This window comes from Neophocaena asiaeorientalis, unplaced genomic scaffold, assembly GCF_003031525.2.
Source record: "Neophocaena asiaeorientalis asiaeorientalis breed wild unplaced genomic scaffold, Neophocaena_asiaeorientalis_V1.1 scaffold134, whole genome shotgun sequence".
Lineage (NCBI taxonomy): Eukaryota > Metazoa > Chordata > Mammalia > Artiodactyla > Phocoenidae > Neophocaena > Neophocaena asiaeorientalis.
In genome coordinates, this window is record NW_020185339.1 from 8,565,420 (window position 1) to 8,587,648 (window position 22,229).

A 22,229-nucleotide genomic window follows, 5' to 3' on the forward strand; every position below is an offset into this window, starting at 1 on the left:
TAAACCAGAAAGACATCAAATTTGCAAGAGAACAGGGAAAACCAGATATTTGGAGTTGAAGCAGCAGCAACAGGTTACATAGAAATGCTTTTACTGATGAGGGCCAGGACTCGCCTAAATCTAGCTCACTGATTTTACATATTTAGAAGCTAAGGCACACAGGGGGTAGGTTACTCACTGAAAGTCACGGCTGTGGCAGCATGAAAACAATGCTTCTTCATAAAAAGTGGAAAGTAAAGATGAGTTTACCTTCTAATGTTAGGAAATTGAACCATTTCTTCTTTTGAGTAAGGGTTTGCTGCAAATTAGAAATAACACCCAATTTTATTTTTTAAAGCCATGTACAAATGAGGCTTTTTTCCCCCTGGATTGTATTAGTTCAGAAGAACTAAATGAGGGTATTTGTGCTTGACCAAACTGATAATTATAACACTCAGTATTAGGATTGGTGGAGTAACAATGAGGAAAAGAGATGTGTATCTGTTACGTGGAAATATTGGCCAGTCTGGAAACACAACAGAGTAGTAACCTGTGAAACAAACACAAAATATCCTCTTAAATGTTATTCCTCATAATGCAGTAACATAGCTCAGATAGATCTTATACAATTTAAGGTTTATATACATACGTGTCACTTTGTCTCGTTGTGGGTTAGCTATAAAATAAGAAAGAAAAGAAAAGAATAGATACTGGTGAGGCTTTTGTTTTCTTTTTAAAAGCCAAGTCTCTTAATTATAACCATTGACTGTTGCAATCAACTTGTTTATATAACCTTTATGTATAAACTTTTTATATACCACTACTATAAATGGAAAATCATTTTACATAATGTAACTGGCAGATAAAATAAATGCAATTAAAATAAAACAATTAAAAATAATATTAGTAATAATCAGTGTGAGCAATTTATTAAAATATTTTCCTGAAAGTTTCTCCTGAGAAGAATGATACTATCTATGGTCAGTAATGAAGAGACAGTGGCCTCTCTCATACATTCCAGTCTGTCATTAGTATATAAGTAGGGTATTTGGATATCAAAGTCATATTTACTCCTCTCCTTCCACTGAGCTTTATTAAGATTTTGACACTCAGAGCACTGGGAAGAGAATTCCACATCTGCCATAGCCTTCTTATACTTTTTAAATGGTCAGACACCTCTTTTACACTGGTTCTGTGCCAGCTGCTGTTGCATTCCTATGGTGGAATCCATCAAGGAGCTGACCCTCTGGTACTCCTGAGCATCCCTGGTCATCATACCTGTGACCTGACTGGGCTTTGCTGTGGTGAATTGCGACGAAGCTTCTGCTTCTTTAACTTTTCCTGGCAGTTATATCCATGAAATCAAGGTATGATATGCTTGCTAGTTATATTTTTTCTTACATATATATTTTTAAAATGTTAAACATTCAACTTTTGAACATTGAAACAAATGTCATCCATGCACTAGCTAAAATCAGCTTGTGTACCATTGGTGTGCCCAGCACATTTTGCAAACCATCCTGATTTGGCCTCCATTGGTATTTATTGAACCTACCAGTATCTAGAAGACCACAAAGGGATTTTTTTCCTCCAGTGTTTGCCACAATTTGTCAGAGACGAAATCTGATAAATAAAAGCTTTTATCCTCTAACTCTTACTCCCCTGCAAATTAGCGTGCGTTTTCCTTTGTCTCTCTCAAGAGCCCAGGGGCTTTTCATTATTGGACTACAGCCTTAATTTTCTGGATTTTATCCCACAAGGTTAGAGACCATTTCAGGCTAGATCTCTAAGTTTAAAAGCTAAAACTCCAGCAGTTTTCTTCCTGTTATCATTGTGCTGGTGGTGGTGTTACTGTCTAGATTTTTATAGAGAATGATTTTTTTAAGGAAATATGCAAATTAGCAATTATTTGCCTTCTAGACTAGGCACTTTGGTTACAAAGTTGAATGAGATAGGCATAATTCCTGCCTGTTTGGAATTCAGAGTCTAGTGGGAAAGACAGCTAACCAGTGGCAACAGTTAAATTACTTTTTACATAATTTAAAATTATTGTCTCAGTTTTCATCACAGATTCTAAAGAAGCATGAGTGAGTCTTGTTCATGAGCATAAAAACATATCATCTAAAACTTGGGCACAAAGAAGACACCAAAATACCAAGAGTAAACTCAAGATCTGAGATTACAGGAAGGATGAATTTGGGGCTAATAGATAATATTTACTGAGTGATACTGTATGCCAGGCACTTGGTCTAGATATAATTTTTTTTTCATTCGTTTCACGAAACCTGTGAAGAGGTGCCACCATCTACATTTCATTAATGAGGAAACAGGTCCAGACACTTGCCCAGCGTCACAATGGTGGAACTGGAAATTGAACTCTAAAATCTGTGGTTTTAACTCTTATGTCATACTGCCTAACTTGGAAAAAAAAAAGACATGCTTTCGTAGTATTGGAGTAACATGAAAAATTCAGTTAACATTGGTGCTCTGAGAAGGGATTTGTTGCACTATGGCTACATGTTAGTGAGTTCTCTAAACAAAACTAATTATGAGGGAAAGAATGGTTGAACTGGAGAGAAATGACTGGCTCAGAAAGCTGGTAGAAAAAGCGTCTCTGTAGCTGGAGTAAAAATGAGAACTCAGTGTTTACAAATCAGGAGGAAGGGAAAAGCAGTTGAAAAGAATTTTAAACCCAGAAAGGACCTTAGGAAACGTGTAAGCAATGCAACACTTTGGCCAAACAAAAATTTATGCAGTTAAACTCAGTCTATTCTACCCTCCTTCTGCTCCTAGCACCCCGCCCCAGCCCTGCAGCCCTGAGGGGTTCAGTTGGTTACAGATCTGGACACAAAAGTCCTAGAGGATTTGCACAACTGCAGTAGCTTGATTGAAGTTTTCCTTTACACCATGGCAAAAAGTAAAGAAAAAACATACTGAGATGGAAAGGAATGTGTCTGGGACAGGAACCATAAATAGACTCTTGGCCAATTGTGTATTAATATTTCAAAGTTATGTAAAACATCCTTGGAAACGTAGCTTCATTGGCCTACACTGTTCCTCATTAAATGCTGTCTAACTAGTAAAAAGTGCCACGTTGCAGCTTTATTTCATTTGTCTGATTCTAAAGATGAAAATGCAAGTCTTGAGTGCTTGGACAGGTAGTATCACACAATTCAGAATTCTTTTGGTTAACTTGGTTATACAAATTTTTGATCTTGCTGAAATTAGCAAATCTTGGGTCTACAGTTTCCCAGCATCAGAGTCGTTTGTTGTTTTTCTGATTAGCGCTAACTAAAGAATATTATTTGCTTCTTTAAATTTCTCTTGAACCATATATTCATTCCCAGGACAGTAAGCCACTGGTTTGATTGCTACCCTGATGCCACTTTCCCTGAAAATAGCTGTTAGGATAAAACAAATGTTTGCATTCTTAGCTCTGTAGAAAGTTACAAGAGTTTTGAACACATTGTATTATTGGTAGATTGCTCCTTTTACTCACCACAGAGATTGTCCAGACAGTTGTCGTTACTGGGGCAGGCACTGCATGTGGATCCTTTCTTATATGGCCAGGTTGGGTAATTGCCTCTGTGAAGCAGAGGAAAACTGTCCATTAGGAGAGTTTTTGGTTTCTTTTTTTTTTTTTTCCCAATTGCAATTTATTATGGTCCTTGGCTAAATCCTAGGATGGAAGTCTGCAGATTCAGAGGGTTGGTAAGAGAAGAGGAGAGGGGGAAGCAGAAATGGAAGCCTGCTAATATTTGCAGAGTTCATACTAGGTGCCTGTGTTTAGGAACCTATGTCTTAATCATCTCAGTTAATTCTTAAGACAACTCGGGGAAGAAGTTATTTTTATTTCTATTTTACAGATAAGGAAACTAAACCTCTAAAAAATAAAGTAACTTGCCCAAAATCACAAGGTACAGATGTCAGAGTCAGAACGAAACCTAGATTTGTCTGATTTCAGAGCAGTCCTCCCTCTACTTGCCTATGTGATCACTGCCATCCAAAAAACTGTCCATCTTAGAAAAGCCATCATGACCCACATTTTTGTTCTCAGTCTAGCAAACCTCCATAGTTTTTATTGGATGGGAGCCATTTGGCTGGGGAAAGGGCTTTCCAAAAGAATATAACAAGAGGGCTTCCCTGGTGGCGCAGTGGTTGAGAGTCTGCCTGCCGATGCAGGGGACACGGGTTCGTGACCCGGTCCGGGAAGATCCAACATGCTGCGGAGCGGCTGGGCCCGTGAGCCACGGCCGCTGAGCCTGTGCATCCGGAGCCTGTGAGGGGGAGTTTCTAAAATGCAATTTGTTTTCACATAAAAGATGTGATATGAATAATAGATATTACTGAATACTCTTCGTGTACTAGGCACTGTTCTAAGCATCCTCGAATGAATCAATCTTCACAATAACCCTATGAGGAAGATACTATAATTTTTTTAATCCCCATAGCTAGAGGCTGAGGCACAGAGTGTAAGTAATTGACCAAGATCACAGATTAGAAAATGAAATAATAACCAAACATTTTATATCCCCATGAATATCTCTGGAGTAGTAATGACAAAAGGCTGTACATTTATTTCAGTGAACCTGCCATTGCTCTAATCTTTTTCGGAAAGGAGTTCTTAACTTTTTCATGTCATGTACCCTCTGGCAGCCTCGTGGAGCGTATGGGCTCTTTCTCAAAATAGTTTAAAAATACCTAAAATAAAGTTCATAGGATTATAAAGGAAACAAATTAAGTTGAAATAGTTATTAACATGTTAAAAATATTTGTGATATACTAATATGTACTTCTCTATTAGGTAAGAGCTAGCAGGGAGTCTAATAATTACAGTAATTTCAAGGTAGTGATAAAAACCATTTTGAGAGAGATGCAGCAACTAGAAAGTGATATGAACATATCTGTGATACAGATACAGGTAGTGCAGTACGGTCATAGCTATTGCTGATAATGGAGTGTTATCTTCATAAAGAAATGTTACTTTCAATAGAAGTTACTGAAAAAGATGTAACTTTTCTAATCCAAGTTCATGGACTCCTCTCCCTTAATACTATGCATTAATCTTCAGAGTTGAGACATTACTTTTTATTAAAACCTCATTTCCAACTAAAAAGATATGTTCAAATATCATTTGGCTCCAAATTAATTTAGGTTGTCTCAAATTTACCCTTATGCTTATGTTACCCTGTGGAAAATAGTCAAAGGAATATAGTAGAGATTCTGATCATTATAAAAGATATCCAAAATGGACATTAATCATTGGAGTATCTTTCATTGTTAAAAAGCACAGTACTCATTGAGTCGTTAAATTCTAGAATGTTTTTGATGCAGTCATTTATGCTGCTTCATACTTTAATTGTGCATTCCATACTTTAAAGAAGAGGGGAAAATTGCTACTTTAAAAACAAGCTAAAAACAAGCTAAAAACAAGGCAGTTGTGACTTCTAGGGAAATAGAATTCATCTTGGGAGAAACATGCTACTGGAAAGGCCTGACTTGTCTAGATGGGAATGATTAGGACAAAGATATCTACAGTCTCCCAAGGTAATAGAAATAAAGCAAAAATAAATGAGACCTAATCAAACTTACAAGCTTTTGCGCAGCAAAGGAGATCATAGACAAACGAAAAAACAAACTATGGACTGGGAGAAAATATTTGCAAATGATGCAACCGACGAAGGGAAGTTCATACAACTCAATAACAGCAACAACAAAAAAACCCCCCAAAATGGGCAGAAGATCTAAATTGACATTTCTCCAAAGAACACATGGAGATGGCCAATAGGCACATGAAAAGATGCTCAAGATCACTAATGATTAGAGAAATGCAAACCAGAACTGCAATAAGGTACCACCTCACACCAGTCAGAATGGCCATCATTAAAAAGTCTACAAGTAATAAATGCTGGACAGGGTGTGGAGGAAGGGGAACCCTCCAACAGTGAGGGTTTACATTCCCTCACTGGGAATGTAAATTGGTGCAGCCACTATGGAAAACAGTATGGAGGGTACTCAAAAAACTAAAAATAGAGTTGCTATATTATCCAGCAATCCCACTTCTGGGCATATATCTGGACAGAACTATAATTCGAAAAGATACATGCACCCCAATGTTCACTGCAGCACTATATACAATAGCCAGGACATGGAAACAACCTAAATGTCCATCTATGATAAATGGATAAAGAAGATGGAAGATGTGGTGTGTATGTATATATTTGGAATACTTCTCAGCCATAAAAGAAGAATGAAATAATGCCATTTGCAGCAACATGGAGGGACCTAGAGATTATCAAAGTAAGTCAAGTAAGTCAGAAAGAGAAAGACAAATACCATATACTATCACTTGTATTTGGAATCTAAAATATGACACAAACTTAACCTACAAAACAGAAACAGACTCAAAGAGAACAGACTTGTGGTTGCCAAGAGCCGGTGGGGATGTCAGGGAGGGATGGAGTGGGAGTTTGGGATTAGCAGATGCAAACTATTACATACGTGTATAGCTGAATCACTTTGCTGTACACCAGAAACTAATACAACACTGTAAATCAACTATACTTCAATAAAATAAAAACACAGAAAGACAAAGGGACCTAAAGTATTCTGCCCAATAAAGAAGTAGGAAGTTTTAGTTTCCTTGGTTGCCTGTCAGGGCCTCAGTTGTCTTATCTGCAAAACAGGGGTAATAGTAGAACTTAGACTTTTTATGAAGATTAAATAAGTTTAATATATGCGAAGCACTTAGAACTGTGCTTAGTACATAGTAAGCTTTATACAAACGTTATGGCATTGTTTTTAATTATTGTAATCTGTTTAAAACTTCAGTGCCATGGAAAATGCTCATATGTAATTTTAAGTAAAAAATAGAAAACGTGGGGCTTCCCTGGTGGCGCAGTGGTTGAGAGTCTGCCTGCCGATGAGGGGACACGGGTTCGTGCCCCAGTCCAGGAAGATCCCACATGCCGCGGAGCAGCTGGACCCGTGAGCCATGGCCGCTGAGCCTGCGTGTCCGGAGCCTGTGCTCCGCAATGGGAGAGGCCACAACAGTGAGAGGCCCATGTACCGAAAAAAAAAAAGAAAACGTGTATTTCCATCATCTCAGTTTTCTAAGTATGTGTACGATGCATAAGCACACATATATAAGTTTAGAGGAAGTTGGAGGAGAATGTCATGTGTCTTCCCATTTTCCAAAGGGAGAAAAATGATGTCTGTTTCAAAAACAAAACTGTCAAAAGTAAATGAAATAAGTTATATAAATTGAGAAATTCAATTCAGAGTGGCTTTTTCTGCTTTGAAAAGTTTTTAATAAGTTAATAAATATTAAATGGAATATTAATCTTCCCATCTTGTGGTGTTATTACAATATCCAATTAATCTATGTCCCTGAAAACATTTTAGTTTTCCTACTCTTAAAAATGTGTTCGTGTGTGTGTGTTTATATAGTGTTTATAAAGGTGTACACACAGACACACACAAACACAAACGCACGTACAAAGAAAAAGGTATCAGTGTAAATGGAGTAAATCTCTGGGCAGAGGAATTAAGGGTAACGTTAATTTTCTCTTTTACACTTTTTTTTTATTACCCAGATTTATTTTCTATAATGAAGATAAATACTTTTAAAATAGTTTTTTTTTCCTTTTCCCAGAAAGAGGTTAATTTGGGCACTTACCCTGGTCCATAGTTGCATATAAAATGTGCTCCATTGCGAAGACTTTCAAAGCCAGCAACTCGAGAACAGAACTGTACTGCACAGCCAACTTTGTAACTATCTGCCCAAACAATCTGAAAGAAAATACGGATTGTTAAGAAGAGAGAGATACTAAAATGAACACGAGTATGATTAGGCCTTCGTAAACACAGGCATATTAACTCTACTTAGGTAAAGCAGTTACCACCAGGGAAGTTTTAGGTAGTCAGAATTTGGTTGGAAATTGTATGTGTATAATAAACGTAAATAATAACTAAGCTAATTTTGACAGCTAGTGCAATGAAGAAATAAAACAGGCTAACAGGATAGAGAGTGACTGCTGGGGAGAAAGAGGGCTGCTTTCACTTGGGTGTGCAGGGAAGGCGTCTCGAGTGTGGAGGCGGCATTTGAGGTGAGGCCTGAATGATGAAGAGGCAGCGGTCAAAATGTGCAGGAGACCAACTGATGGAGGAAGAGCATCCGTGCAGAGGGAGCCCTTGGGGCAAAGGCCCTGGCGTGGAGTCTGCTTGCGTGCAAGAGTGGCAGAAAGAAGGCAAGCAGAGGGCCTTCCCTGGTGGTTAAGGATCCGCCTGCCAATGTAGAGGACCCGGGTTCGAGCCCTGGTCCGGGAAGATCCCACATGCCGTGGAGCAACTAAGCCGGTGCACCACAACTACTGAGCCTGCACGCTAGAGCCCGCGAGCCACAACTACGGAGCCCCTGTGCCACAACTACTGAAGCCCGTGCACCTAGAGCCTGTGAGCCACAAATACTGAACCCACGTGCCACAACTACTGAAGCCCGCATGCCCAGAGCCTGTGAGCCACAACTACTGAAGCCCGCGCGCCTAGAGCCCGTGCTCCGCAACAAGAGAAGCCACCGCAAGGAGAAGCCCACGCACCCCAACGAAGAGTAGCCCCTGCTCGCCACTAGAGAAAGCCCGCGTGCAGCAACGAAGACCCAACACAGCCAAAACTAAATAAATAAAGACAAGCGGAGCTGGGATCCAGGAGTGGGAGAGAATCACAGGCAATGAGGTCAGAGATAGAGGAGCAGCTCATGGGGAATCTTGTAGTGGAGGGAAGGAGAGTCCCTTTTTCAGGTCTTAGGAAGGTCACTTTGGCTGTTAAACTAGATGGACTGAGAAGAACAAGGGTGAAAAGAGCGAGGGAATTCGGGAGACTGCTTCACTGGTACTGGAAAGAGCAGATGGTGACTCTCACTTCGGTGATGGTAGTGGGGTTCCCTAGAATTGACCAGGTTCATGGTTCAGCTTAGGGGTAAAGGTGAAAGAATTTGCTTTTGGTTTAAGGGTGGGGTAAGAGGGAGAGAGAAAAATCAAGTTAATGTTTGGGTCTGAACAACATTTGCTGAGACGGGGAAAATGAGGGAAGGAGGAAGTGGGTGGGAACACAGACAAGGGGTTCTGTTCAGTTCCTGGTACTCTTGAGATGCCCGTCAGACGACCATCTGCCGGTCAGAGGGCAGAGCATGGCTCAAGACACAAACCTGGAAGACGTGGGAATGGATTAGATCTTGTAAGCAAAGATAATAAACACCTAAATGAGAGCATGGGATAAAGAAAAAAAGAAAAACAGCCAGCAAAACATTGAAAGGGAGTGGCTAGTGGCATAGGAGGGAAAGCAAGAACAGGGCCAGCTTCCAGGAGAGGGATGTGCTGTCCCACTGGACCCCGTGATCAGAAGGGCCCCATACCTGGTTTAATTCAGTGCTGTCACGCATTTTAGCACTTTCAGTGGCACTTTTCCCATGATTTTTGAACAATGGGATCCACGTTTTCATTCTGCATTAGACCACACAAATTACACAGCTCATTCTAACTGAAACTGTTTGCTGTAATAGAAGGCTGAAGAAAAAAGTATTTAAAGTATTTTAAAAATCTAGTATGTGGGGGCTTCCACATGGGCCTCTCACTGCAGTTGTTGGGAGTCCGCCCGCCGATGCAGGGGACACAGGTTCGTGCCCCAGTCCGGGAGGATCCCACATGCCACGGAGCGGCTGGGCCCATGAGCCATGGCCGCTGAGCCTGTGTGTCCGGAGCCTGTGCTCCGCAACGGGAGAGGCCACAACAGTGAGAGTCCTGTGTACCGCAAAAAAAACAAAAAAACAAAAAAAAACTAGTGTGGATTTAAGCCAGCAATTAAATGCACTGCTTTTTACAGTGATACGAAATAGAATTTTAAATTATTTTTACATATATATATTTAGCAACTTTGTGACTAGTTGTACGAAATACAGGGAGATGAATGAGCTGGAGCCAGTGGGTGCCTTCACAAAATGTAGAGAAAAGCAGTCAAGAAACCATTAGGCTACGGTTTTGAGCTCTGTGAAGGGGAAGCAGAGGGAGCTCAGGGAGTTTACAGCAGGGATCCTGCTCTGAGTTAGTGAGGCCGAAGCTGAAAGTGAGCTCGTCTGGGAGGCCAGAGAAGATTCCCAGCAGAGGGCACACCTGTGTGAACCAACCCCGAGGTGGGAAAAGACTCACAGGACTGAGACAAGGCCGGTGTGTCTGCTGAAAAAGGTTAAATTTACTCAAAAAAAAAAAAAAATCAATTAAGAACAGCTCTCTGGGGAGAGAGTGTAGAGTAGGGGAAGAGGGTTAGGATGGAGGCAGCTCCTCCAAGGCTCGTGGATGGAGTAGGAGGTGGGGGAGGAGCTAGGGAGGGCTGGGCAGTGTCGGGGTGGGGGGTGCTGGGACACTTTGCATTCTGTCCTCCTCCTTGTGTGACAACAGGGGAGGAGCTGGGGAGGCAGGTACCGGTCTCCCACAGAGGATCAGTGCTCTCCTTTGGTGAAAGACGGCCCTCCCTGGTTGAGGTGGGGGTGTCTCCCTTCCCATCTCACACCCTGGAATCCCCTGCAGGGAACTCCAGGTAACCAAGTAAATCAGGCCTCTATCTCCCCGAGAGCACCTAGTTTTATGGCCATTCATTCTCAGGTTTGATGCTTGTACTTTAATTTCCCAATCATTTTTGTATTTATTTTAAAATTTCTTCATTTCTATTCACTGCATCTCAAAGTGACTTCCTCTGGGGTGCTTTGTTTAAAATGCAGATTTCTGGGCCCATCTCAGTCCTACTGCATGAGAGTCACTGGAATTGTCCTTGAAATCTGTATTTTTTAAAAATTGAGATAAGTGACATACAAAATTACATTAGTTGCAGGTGTATGTACAATACTGAATCAGTGATTCAGTATTTGTATATATTGCAAAATGGCCACCACAATAGCTAGTTAACACCTATCACTACACATGGTTACAAGTTTTTTCTTGTGATGAGAACTTTAAGATATACTCTTAGCAATTTTCAAATACATAATACAGTATTGTTAACTCTAGTCACCATGCTGTACATTACATCCCCAGGACTTATTTATCTTATAACTGGAAGTTTGTACCTTTTGACCACGTTCACCCATTGCACTCATCCCCCACCTCTGGCAACCACCAATCTGTTTTCTAAGAGTTCGTTTTATTTTTTTAAGATTCCACACATACACGAGATTGTACGGTATTTCTCTCTCTGTGTCTGACTTAACTTCACTTAACATAATACCTGTAGATCTATCCACGCTAATGACAGGGTTTCCTTAAGGAAAATGTAGTATATTTATATACACACACATACACACAGGCACACACACACACATTGGAACATTATTCAGCGAAAGTTTCTCTAGTTTAACAAGTTCCTCAGGTGATTCTCATGCATGCTAACAGGCCACGTTGGGAGTACAATCACCTGAGTCAATCATTTTCTATTACGATCCTCTGGTCGGTCTTTGAGCACTTTCCTCCAGTGTTGTATCTCAAGTCTCAAGTACTCTTAATCTTTGGGTTCCTCCCACACACACTTAATGCTTTATGCTATTTCTTTTATTCTACTTTCTTTTACATTTCTGATCTCTTTTTTTCCAAGACAGTGCAAACCTTAGCTACCATTCATCTTGTGTTTTACTTGGGCTCTCTTTAAATCAGGTTGTAATTAACATAGAGGCCACATCCCTTTAAATCAGGTTGTAATTAACATAGAGGCCACGTCCATTTCAGGTTATGAATTTTGGCAAAAGCATGTAGTTGCGCAGCCGCCACCATATTCCATATCTAGAACATTTCCCCAAAAGCTCCCTTGTGCCCCTTTGTGGTCAGCTCCCACCCCCAGCCCCTGGCAATCACTAAATCTATTTTCTGTCCTTGTGGTTTCGCCTTTTCCAGAATGTTATATAAATGGAATCCGTTTAAATGTAGCTTTTTCAACCTGGCTTCTTTCACTAAGCATAAGCATTTGAGATTCACTCCTGTTGTTGAATTCATTACTAGTCACTCTCCTTTTCATTGCCGAGTAATATTTATTGCATGGATGTATCAGTTTATCCATTCAAGTTGGCCTCTTTTTAATAGCTTCATGGGCATTCAGGTTCTGGGTTCAACTCTGTGGGCTCTGGGGTTACAAAGACCAAGTTTATATTTCAGCTCAGCCACCCACTGTGTGACCTTGGCCTCAGCTTCCTCGTCTATTAAATGAGGGTAACACCACCTACTCCACAGGCTTATTTTGACATTCTAAATGGGCTAATAAGAAAGTGATTCGAACAGCTTATGGAACATAGCAAGCTCTCAGCAGATGTTCATGTTTTATTCTCTTATGACTTAATTTTCTTCTGCTTTAAAAATTTTGAAACTTTTTTTTTAATCAGGCAGATTCCTGTTGCATGTTTTCATTTTTTCATATGGTAAACAAAAATAATTTTAAAAAATTAAGAGCTACTCACTGAGAATTTTCCTAGTGGCCCGGTATGTTCAGCATGTTACATGCAGTATGTTTAACCTCATAACAAATCAATAAATACATACTGCCCCAATTTTTCCTAGATGAGGGGTGGAACTTAATGCTAACTTGACCACAAAGTGCTGTGAGGACAGTCCATGCCCTAAGCAAGATGCTTCCAGAGTGCTCTCCTTTTTAGCAGAATCAGGAAACTATACCTAACAAAAACATTGCATCTGGGGAACCCAACCCAGTGGGGGCAGGCATGTCTCTTCCTTCTAGCTAACAACCCCTATACACCATCTTCCCCTTTCAATTCTCAGTATGAGTCCATCTGACTCATTATCAGTAATATGCAACATGTACAAAATCAGCTAGACAAACTGAAACATCGCACACTTCCGTTCATTCTGGGAGGATGTAAAAATAAAAATTACAACGGATGGGGATAAAAAGAAATGAGATCAATAGTGCCATCTAGTGGGCATTCTTAGCACTATCAAACCTGAGCTGCTGCCCACCCAGCTATTTTTTAAAAATATTTATTTAGTTATTTGGCTGCACTGGGTCTTAGTTGTGGCATGCGGGATCTTTTAGTCACGGCACGTGGGATCTAGTTCCCTGAGCAGGCTAATTTCCAGCATGAATTTAAAATGGTCCCCTGCATTGGGAGCGTGGAGTCTTAGCCACTGGACCACCAGAGGAGTCCACCGCCCAGCTTTTTAAGTCAAACTATTCCCAAACTTTACGAAGATGAACTATCGGCAACAAAATATCTAAGCTAAATAATCTTCCATATTAATACACCAGAATTCTTCCACAATTTAGATCTCTAGTGAAGACAGAACTAAAGCGTTGAGTTAACATGTCAGGAAATATCACACTTTAATGAAGTAATAATGCATCTGGGGGCTTCCCTGGTGGTGCAGTGGTTAAGAATACATCTGCCAATGCAGGGGACATGGGTTCGATTTCTGGCCTGGGAAGATCCCACATGCCGCGGAGCAACTCAGCCCGTGCGCCACAGCTGTAGCCTGCGCACCACAGCTAGAGCCTGCACGCCACAACTATTGAAGCCTGTGCGCCCCAACTACTGAGCCCACGCACCCCTACTACTGAAGCCCGTGCGCTCTAGGGCCCGCGTGCCGCAACTACAGAGCCCAGGTGCTGCAACTACTGAAGCTCACACACCTGGAGGCCGTGCTCTGCAACAAGAGAAGCCACTGAAATGAGAAGCCTGTGCACCACAGTGAAGAGTAGCCCCAGCTCGCCGCAACTAAAGAAAGCCCACGCACAGAAACGAAGACCCAATGCAGCCAAAAAGAAAATAATGCATCTGAATCTACTGTCTTGACTCTGTAAAACCACTGCTCATTGGCCAAAATCTGAAAATAGCTTGCTTCTTATTAACAATTAAGATGAGGGTAAGTGGGAAGTTATAAATACCCACTTGAGGTAATTTCCAGCATGAATTTAAAATGGCAACTGAGTAAGCCTGGACCTCCTAGCAAGATTTCTTGCAAGGATAAAAACAAGAAGTCTTCAAGCTGTCAGAGCCTTCTTCCAATTGATGGAAAAACAGCTCATGGAAGAAATCTAAACTTTGTTCAATGACTACTAAGTACTACTAACTTTACTAGATAAGCAACATATCTTATATCTGAATCCCAACTCTTCCTCTTACTAGCGAAATGACACTGGGATAACAACTTCTTGACCCCTCTGGGCCTGTTTATTCATCTATGGATAATAGCATCTCTTAGAGGTGTGTGGTGAGAGCTGAATGAGATCTTAAATGTAGAGAACGAAATACCACATTCACTTAAAAAGTAGTTGCTGGTGCTGTCTCTTCCCAGACCCAGAGGTCCCTGGACATCCTCTCCCTCATTTGAGTTGGGGGGTAGACTGTAGTGGTCTCTTAAAGAGAACAGGTTAGGATCACTCACTTTGGCTCTGCTACCTGTCTGAAAGGAACTGGATTTTAGGAAATGTTTTCTTATGTCCCAAATATTAGCCCTCTTTTTTCCCCCCTAGATGCAAGAGGAAGATTTACAAGTAAGCTCTGTTAATTTGGGGAGGGCCATCTCTGAGATCTCAGGCCTCTATGACATATAATAAAGTTTCCTCCTCTTGTTTTGACTTCCTGGAATGATGGACATGAAGTGTCTTTTAACTTGCAGCGTTTAGGAGACTGTTGTCAATTTAACAGTCTTTGGGTCACTGTGTATTTGGTGGGTTAAGCTGCTTGCCATTCTTCTGAAATGCCAAGTTCATTTGTACACATTGTACATCTTCTACACCTTGTTAATTTTGCCTGGAGTTTTTACATTCCTTTTCATTTGACAAACTCTCACTCAGTTTAAGAACCAACTTACATGTCTCTTGCTGTATGAACAAGTCCTGTGTCTCCATACCTCCCTTTGGCCAGGTCAGTTGCTCTGTCCCCATTGCTCCCATGGCACCTTGTCAGTTTCTCCGAGCTGCATAGCTATATGCTATAATACACCCACTTACACACGTCTCTTCCAAATAAAAGTCACCTCCTAAGGGTCAGGGGCCATTCCCAGCTGTGTCCCTCATTCCCTGCCCCACAAGCCATTTCTCCTCCCTCTCACTTCTCTGCGATCGTACTCCCAAGTAAAATCTTAGCACGTAAGCTATTATCTCAGGCTCTGTTTTTTCAGGAGTCTGGACTAAAACACATGACCTGTACCTTACCAAGTGCCTAGAATAGGGGAGAAGCTTAAACACTGAGAGTCAGCACCTTCAGACTGACAATTACTTCTGGAGATTAATACCATAGTGCATAATGGTACCAGATACCACTTGTAGGCACTCTGGATTTAGCTTCCTTGCCCTTTAGGATTTGTGGGAATCCAATGAAATTTACTTTCTGGTTTGTTAATATACACCAAAATTGATGGCTTATTGGGCAAGTCTAGGGGAGACCTTATATTTCCAAGAAAGGGACCAAGGCTACTGATGATTTCATAGCTCCTCCTTGATTACAATAACCTTAAGATGAAAATTTCACTGAAATCAACCCTTTCCCTCTCATTATAACAATTTCCTATAACTGTGCCAAACGTGTTTCATCTATAACACCACCAGTGAGGTCAGTATCTTTATAAAGCTGAACTATATTGAGTTTTTCTACCAACATTTTGCTCTTTAAAAACACCTAATATTCCAAGTTAACTGGCTTGTTAGAAATGCTTTTGCCCTCAGATGTCATTTCAACAATTTTTTTCCACATTAAAACCAGTCAAACATAGGTTCACTACCTTTAGTTATTGGTTTGACAAGGACCACCAGGAAATAAAATAAATAAAATGTGGCCAGTATAGGGAGGCAGTATATTAAGAAGATCATAGAAGACTTTTCCTAGAGATTTGTTTCCACCATGTTGCAAATGTGAGTTAGAGTTAGGAAGCCAAAAACAGCTTGAATTAAAAAAAAAAAGAAAAAGAAAAAAATCTCATCGAGAAGCTCTGAATGTGGCTACTGACACTAATACTGTAGATGTGGGTACAAGGGAGCTACAGGATTATTTGTACAAATTTATATGTTGGCCTCTCTACCGGGTCTGGGACTTTTTTTTCCTCTTCATGTGGCACATCATAGATTCTTAGTCCATGTTTGAAAGACTAAGAGGATATGGAAGCATCAACTATTATTACCACAATTGTTTTTTCTTTGGGCCACACCGCGCAGCATGCAGATCTTCCCCGACCAGGGATCGAACCCACGCCCCCCTGCAGCGGAAGCACAGTCTTTACTACGGGACCACCAGGTACACATTGTACATCTTCTACACCTTGTTAATTTTGCCTGGAGTTCTTTTCACATTCCTTTTCATTTGACAAACTCTCACTCAGTTTAAGAACCAACTTACATGTCTCTTGCTGTATGAACAAGTCCTGTGTCTCCATACCTCCCTTCAGGGGAGGGAAGTCCCCTTCAATTCTTATTGATGCTTCTGTCTGAGAGGCTTATTTCTCCCAGTTTTATAGTCCCAGAACAATTGACTCAAATTTCCTAGAGAATTCGTACCTGGAATAAATCCATTTACTCATAAGGTCCTTTGATTGCTCACAAATGGCACAAAATACCACGGGAAGACAGGTGTGATCAAAATTATTCAAAGGCTGTGCAGATTGGTGGGCCTCACATTTTACCTATGTCCATGTAACTACACTCTTCAAGCACTATCTCCTCTGGTATTGGAGTCTGTTCCATTTATTTATTATTATTTTTATTTATTTTTTTTTTGCGGTACGCGGGCCTCTCACTGCTGTGGCCTCTCCCGTTGCGGAGCACAGGCTCCGGACGCGCAGGCTCAGCGGCCATGGTTCACGGGCCCAGCCGCTCCGCGGCACGTGGAATCTTCCCGGACTGGGGCACGAACCCGTGTCCCCTGCATCGGCAGGCGGACTCGCAACCACTGCGCCACCAGGGAAGCCCTCCATTTATTTATTTTTAAAGTAAGCCTGTAACCCCTACTCTCTCATATTTACAGGGACACTATATTACTCTATATTTTTCTTAACACCAGATTCCAGCTTTCTCCTCACCCTTGAAATGACAGCTTCCAGAGAATATAAGGCAGATACTTACCTGAGTATAATGGCCACAGACCTTGTCACATTTCTGAGTCTTGAAGTCATAGTATTGAATTTCGTTGTACCAGTCTGTGACGGCTGAAGACACAGAAAAGAGGTACAGAGACCCAGTCCAGAGGTTTTCTCCCAGTGAAGTGAAATTTGGGTGCAGCTTGTGGGGTAGCTTCAGCTGTATGTTGTGTGCAAACTGACAGTTCCTTGCCCATGCTTTTGCAATTTGGGCTAGTACTGGGTCCCAAGTCTGCAGAAATAAATATGAAACACTAGGAGGGTCAAGAATGGAGCCTGTTACCCAACGCTGTAACCGCAGTGAGCAAAGTGGGAATTTGCATGGGAGGTGAAGCACGATGTCCAGGATGGAGAAGGACCACAAACATGTAGGTCCTCCATACGTGGAAGACCATATTGTGGTCTTCAAGTTTTGACTAGCGTTAGTGGGAGACATGATAATCTAGTTTCGAGGAATTTAGAATCAAAGTGAGTGACACAGAACAACATTTCGCTGAAGGTCTATTATGTTGCAAAATAACATGCTGGTTTCACATATTTTCTGTAATTTCATACCTACAATAGCCCCTATCGTAAGAAGCTCAGAAAGGTTAAAAACCAGGCCAAAGCCACAGACCTAGGATTCAAACCCAAGCCTGACTGAATCAAAATCCTAGCCTTTCCCCCAGACGCCCTGCGGCCTCCCTGAGACAGTCAGCACTCTGCCGGCAACAACAAAAAGTCAACTTAGAGACAAAAAACGAAACCAAAAAAACCTCACAAAAATTAACAGGCAAAAAAGAGACATAAATTGCACCTGAGGACGTGTGCAAAGGACATGTCCAAAAAGAGAAGTAAAACATACTTGCTTTATAACAAGAATTGAGTAGGCAGAGAGAAACTGGGTTCGTTTTGATCGCAGGTGGTGAATTTAAAGCACACCTTCATCACCGCGAGAGCCCTGGTCAGGATTACTAAGGATTCACCACCAAAATCAATCCACATTAGTTGTTTTTGACTGACTTCTGCCACAAGCACTCATGTTTTTCTTACCATGTATAGCATATCACTGGCTTTTGGAGTCACTTCTGATCGGAACTTGTTGTGCATTCGAACACAGTCTTTGATGAAATCTTCATTTTCGATATCTGGCAAAGTATTTGCTGGAGAGGAAGAACTGGAGACCACAGAGAGCATCCAGGCTGTCACAGCAAGTGTGACTCGCATGCTCAGACTGTCTGGCGTGGAGACCCGGAGGCTGGAATCCAGAGGCACTGCAGGTCCCGAGGGTCGGTGAGCCGGTTTTACAAAGCACAGTCGACTTCAGCTTTGAGAAAACAGAAAGCAGAACATGAGTTCATCACAAGTGTGAAGAAAAGGGTTTCTCCATATATGGTTTGCAGCTCGTTTTGTGCCCTTAACCCTGTCTTTTCGGTGGTTCTCAGTGACACAGCACCTATTGCAACATGGATTTTTACGAGGCTACATCAGACTTTCTTTTGAGTTGGGGGATGTTTCCAAAGGAAGTTCTGGAATCTCCAGAAATAATAGTCCCAATTTTTACTGAGGTTCTGGCGGTTAAACAAAAACATCTTATTTCAATAAAGGTCTTGCCAAATACTTTTTAAAAACATTTTTTTTGGAGTCACATCAGCACACCGTGGTTAGAATATCTGGTTAACATCATCGCTCGACCTAGAATTCATTCACAATGGTGAATGGGATGGGGTTACGTCGATTTTGTCCATTCCCCTCCCCCAAATGAAAAAAACAGTTACGTGGACTTTTGGAGGCAGCTGGCTACTGCTGCCAATGGATTCCTAATTTTGCAGCCTTTGCTAAACCTCTGTCTGCTCTTCTCCTAGATCACAACACAGAGCCTATTTCCTGGCCCTTCAGAGGCATTAATCAATCTCCTTTGAAGCTTTAATATTAGCTTTGTCCACATTCCAAATTCTTGGCTTACCTAATTTTGACAGACCTGTTCATCTGTACTGCCATGAAAATAACGGGACTGCGGCAGGCACTCTAGGACAATCTTCTGCTTCTCAAGATACATCCCTGTAGCGTGTTTCTCATGCCAGTTAGCTCCTGCGGCATTAGGTGTGCCCCATGCTTCTGTGCAGTGGCTGCAGCTGCCGCCTTGATTGACAAAGCCAGTGTGCATGTTAGGCTCCCCTATTCATCTCTATGTTCCCCAGGCGGTGTCAGCTATTCTACAAGTTCAAAGGATACAGCAACTCTCTACACGGTGACAGGCCACTTATGAGCTGACTTTCTCATCATCTTACATCGTTGTAACCGTTTGAATCCAGCCACTTTACTACCCCTCCCTGACGGAGAGCCCCGCTGTATCACACATGATTGCCTTGCAGCCGTAGAAATGGTCTCAAAGGCACGAGAGGTTCTCTCAGACACCCCTTTAGGTAACCCAGCCTGACTTCTATTTTGTGATGGCTCCCGTCAATGAAGTTTCTTGGGAAACATAACTGCTTACGCTGCAGTTTCCCCTCGTGGGACGCCTGCTGCTCATTCTGATGCCACAGGAAAATCAGCCCTGGCTGCTGAGCTCATAGCTCTTACTAGAGCTTGCACCTTAGCAGAAGGGAAAACTGCCGCTATTTACACAGATTCCAGATGTGCTGTTGGAGTCTGCCTTGCTGTTGGCACAATTTGCAGATCCCGTGGCCTCTTAACTTCTGCAGGTAATCTTATTGCTAATGACCATACAGCAGCTGCCTTATTACAAGATAGTCACCTCCCTTCCAAAACTGCTGTTGTTCATGTTCAGCGCATACCAAGGAAATGCTGTATCTTTAGGAAATGATCAGGCTGACAAGAGTTGCTAAAATCCAGCTCAAAATGGACACCCTTCTTCCTTCTCTACCGAATTTTTAAACTTACTTTTATTCTTGACTGATTTTATCAACTGTTAAGCAAATGCCCCGCAGTCTGAAAGAGGCAAATGGGTGCAAAAGGGTGCTAAACAATTACCAGATGGATACATCAGGCCAAATGAACTTCCTATAGCACCCTTTCCTTTAACCTCTTCGCTTATATCCCATCAAGTGGGATATATGTGCAGATGGGGGAGAATTAAGGAAATACAAGACAATTGGTTTTGCCCTGGCATCCATAGAATTTCTGACCAAAGTATTTCCCTGTGTACTACTTGTAAATCTCCCCAAATTTCTGGGAAATACCTGGGATACCCCAAGAAATCCTCCAAGGCCCACATTCCCCTTTGTGGCACTCCAAATGAATTTTATAGATTTCCTCCCGCTTTAGGCTATTCTCACTGTTTGGCTGTTGTCTACATGTTTCGTGGATGGACTGAATCCTATTGGACTACACATGCCTCAACCACAACAGTGGTAAAGACATTAATAACTGAGGTTATTCCTCACTTTGGCATTCCTTTATGGATTGAATCAGATCAAGGAACTCATTTTACAACATAAAGCACTTGCTTGCAAAAATTCCGGGGTACTCATTACAATTTCAGACCCCGTATCATCCTTAACCCTCAGGGAAAGTGGAACGTAAAAAATCTAGACATAAAAAAACTTTAGGAAAGATCTGTCAAGAAACCGGACTTAAATGGCCAGAAGCTTTGCCCTTGGCCCTTATAAAGATCCAGAATACTCCAAATAGGAGACACGGACTGACCCCTTTCAAAATGGTCTTTGGATACCCAATGTCCATTGGTATTTCTAAACCTTCCATTCCTGGGTTAAGTGAAGATTATGGGAATTTAGGTGAACAACCTGATGATATGACTAGCTAGATACAACAACAAATGTACATGAAGAAGGTAAAAGGGGCTTGGCTTCCATCAACTGATAAGCCTCGCCATCCTTTCGACCAGGAGACCAAGTGTACATCAAGGTCTTTAGAAGAAAACATGTGCTGTCACCTCCCTGGGAAGGGCCTAATGAGGTACTGCCAACCACCTACACTGTCGTCAAAAGGAAAATCCTCCTGGATCCATGCAAGCCATGCCAACATAGGCCCAGAACATCCCTCTCAAGACAAGTGGGAGACAGATCCCCCAGGTGACTTTTAAAGATTTCCAGGGCCAATTCCCAGGCCCCAGAAGCAGCCAGCATCATGAAGTAGACAGCTTTTCCCAAGATCACAGATCAAGAAGCCTCACTTTCACCTATCTCCCTTTCCCCACTTTTAAGACTCCCTATACACACACATTAAAAACCAAAACAAAACACTTTTTCTTATTAACAAATCCTTTCTCTGCATTTATTAATCATTTATTAGAAGGCTAGCTGGAGAGCACTTGTCTCTATCTTATTTCTCCTCTAAGTCTCCACTCTGGGCTCGTTTTCAACCTGTGTTTTGTTCTTACTAACCCTCCCTTACCCCCTTATGCTAATTTACCAAACCCTGGCCACCTAACTCAGCCTGAGTGTTGATTATGTCAACATCTGGATAGTGCAAAAGAGCCTGAACGAGTCTGGGTTCCTGCTGATGTGGACGTGGTGGGCTAAGTACATAAGATGGATGAGCGGCAGGGTATGATATCCATGACAAGAAAAGCATCACTCTGCATCTTTTTTTTGTGATACGCGGGGCTCTCACTGTTGTGGCCTCTCCCGTTGTGGAGCATAGGCTCCGGATGCACAGGCTCAGCGGCCATAGCTCACGGGCCCAGCCGCTCCGCGGCATGAGGGATCTTCCCGGACTGGGGCACGAACCCGTGTCCCCATCATCACTCTGCATCTTTTTTTTGTGATACGCGGGACTCTCACTGTTGTGGCCTCTCCCGTTGTGGAGCATAGGCTCCGGATGCACAGGCTCAGCGGCCATAGCTCACGGGCCCAGCCGCTCCGCGGCATGAGGGATCTTCCCGGACTGGGGCACGAACCCGTGTCCCCTGCATTGGCAGGCAGACTCTCAACCACTGCGCCACCAGGGAAGCCCTCTGCATCTTCTTTTAGTGAGTCATTTGGGCCCCAGAAAAAAATCTGTAGAAGCCCACAGACTGTCCCTTACCCAGATAAATAGGTGAAAAATTTTCCCTTTGCATTAAAAGCAAACATGACACTGGACCTTTCTTGGGTGACATACCAGGACAATATTGCAAATCAAATTCTGTGGTTTGATTCCATAGGTGACATCTTTAAACCTCTCAAGGAA

General features: G+C 42.0%; 1 protein-coding gene across 3 annotated transcripts in view; it reads right to left on the reverse strand.

Moving 5' to 3' along the window:
• Positions 1–74: 74 nt before the first annotated feature.
• Positions 75–22,229, reverse strand: part of GLIPR1 (GLI pathogenesis related 1) — a 33,310-nt gene continuing 11,155 nt past the window's right edge. Inside the window, exons 1-6 of one of the 3 annotated variants that reach the window (XM_024736505.1) lie at positions 18,129–18,396; positions 17,083–17,328; positions 7,658–7,770; positions 3,479–3,564; positions 629–655; positions 75–529 (exon numbers count right to left, since the gene is read on the reverse strand). In XM_024736505.1, coding sequence (XP_024592273.1) covers positions 375–529; positions 629–655; positions 3,479–3,564; positions 7,658–7,770; positions 17,083–17,328; positions 18,129–18,302 — 801 coding nt within the window. In that variant the 5' untranslated portion in view covers positions 18,303–18,396 and the 3' untranslated portion in view covers positions 75–374. Of the gene's footprint in view, positions 530–628; positions 656–3,478; positions 3,565–7,657; positions 7,771–17,082; positions 17,329–18,128; positions 18,403–22,229 lie in introns of those variants that run through there. The other 2 variants (XM_024736503.1, XM_024736504.1) reach the window with 2 other exon arrangements.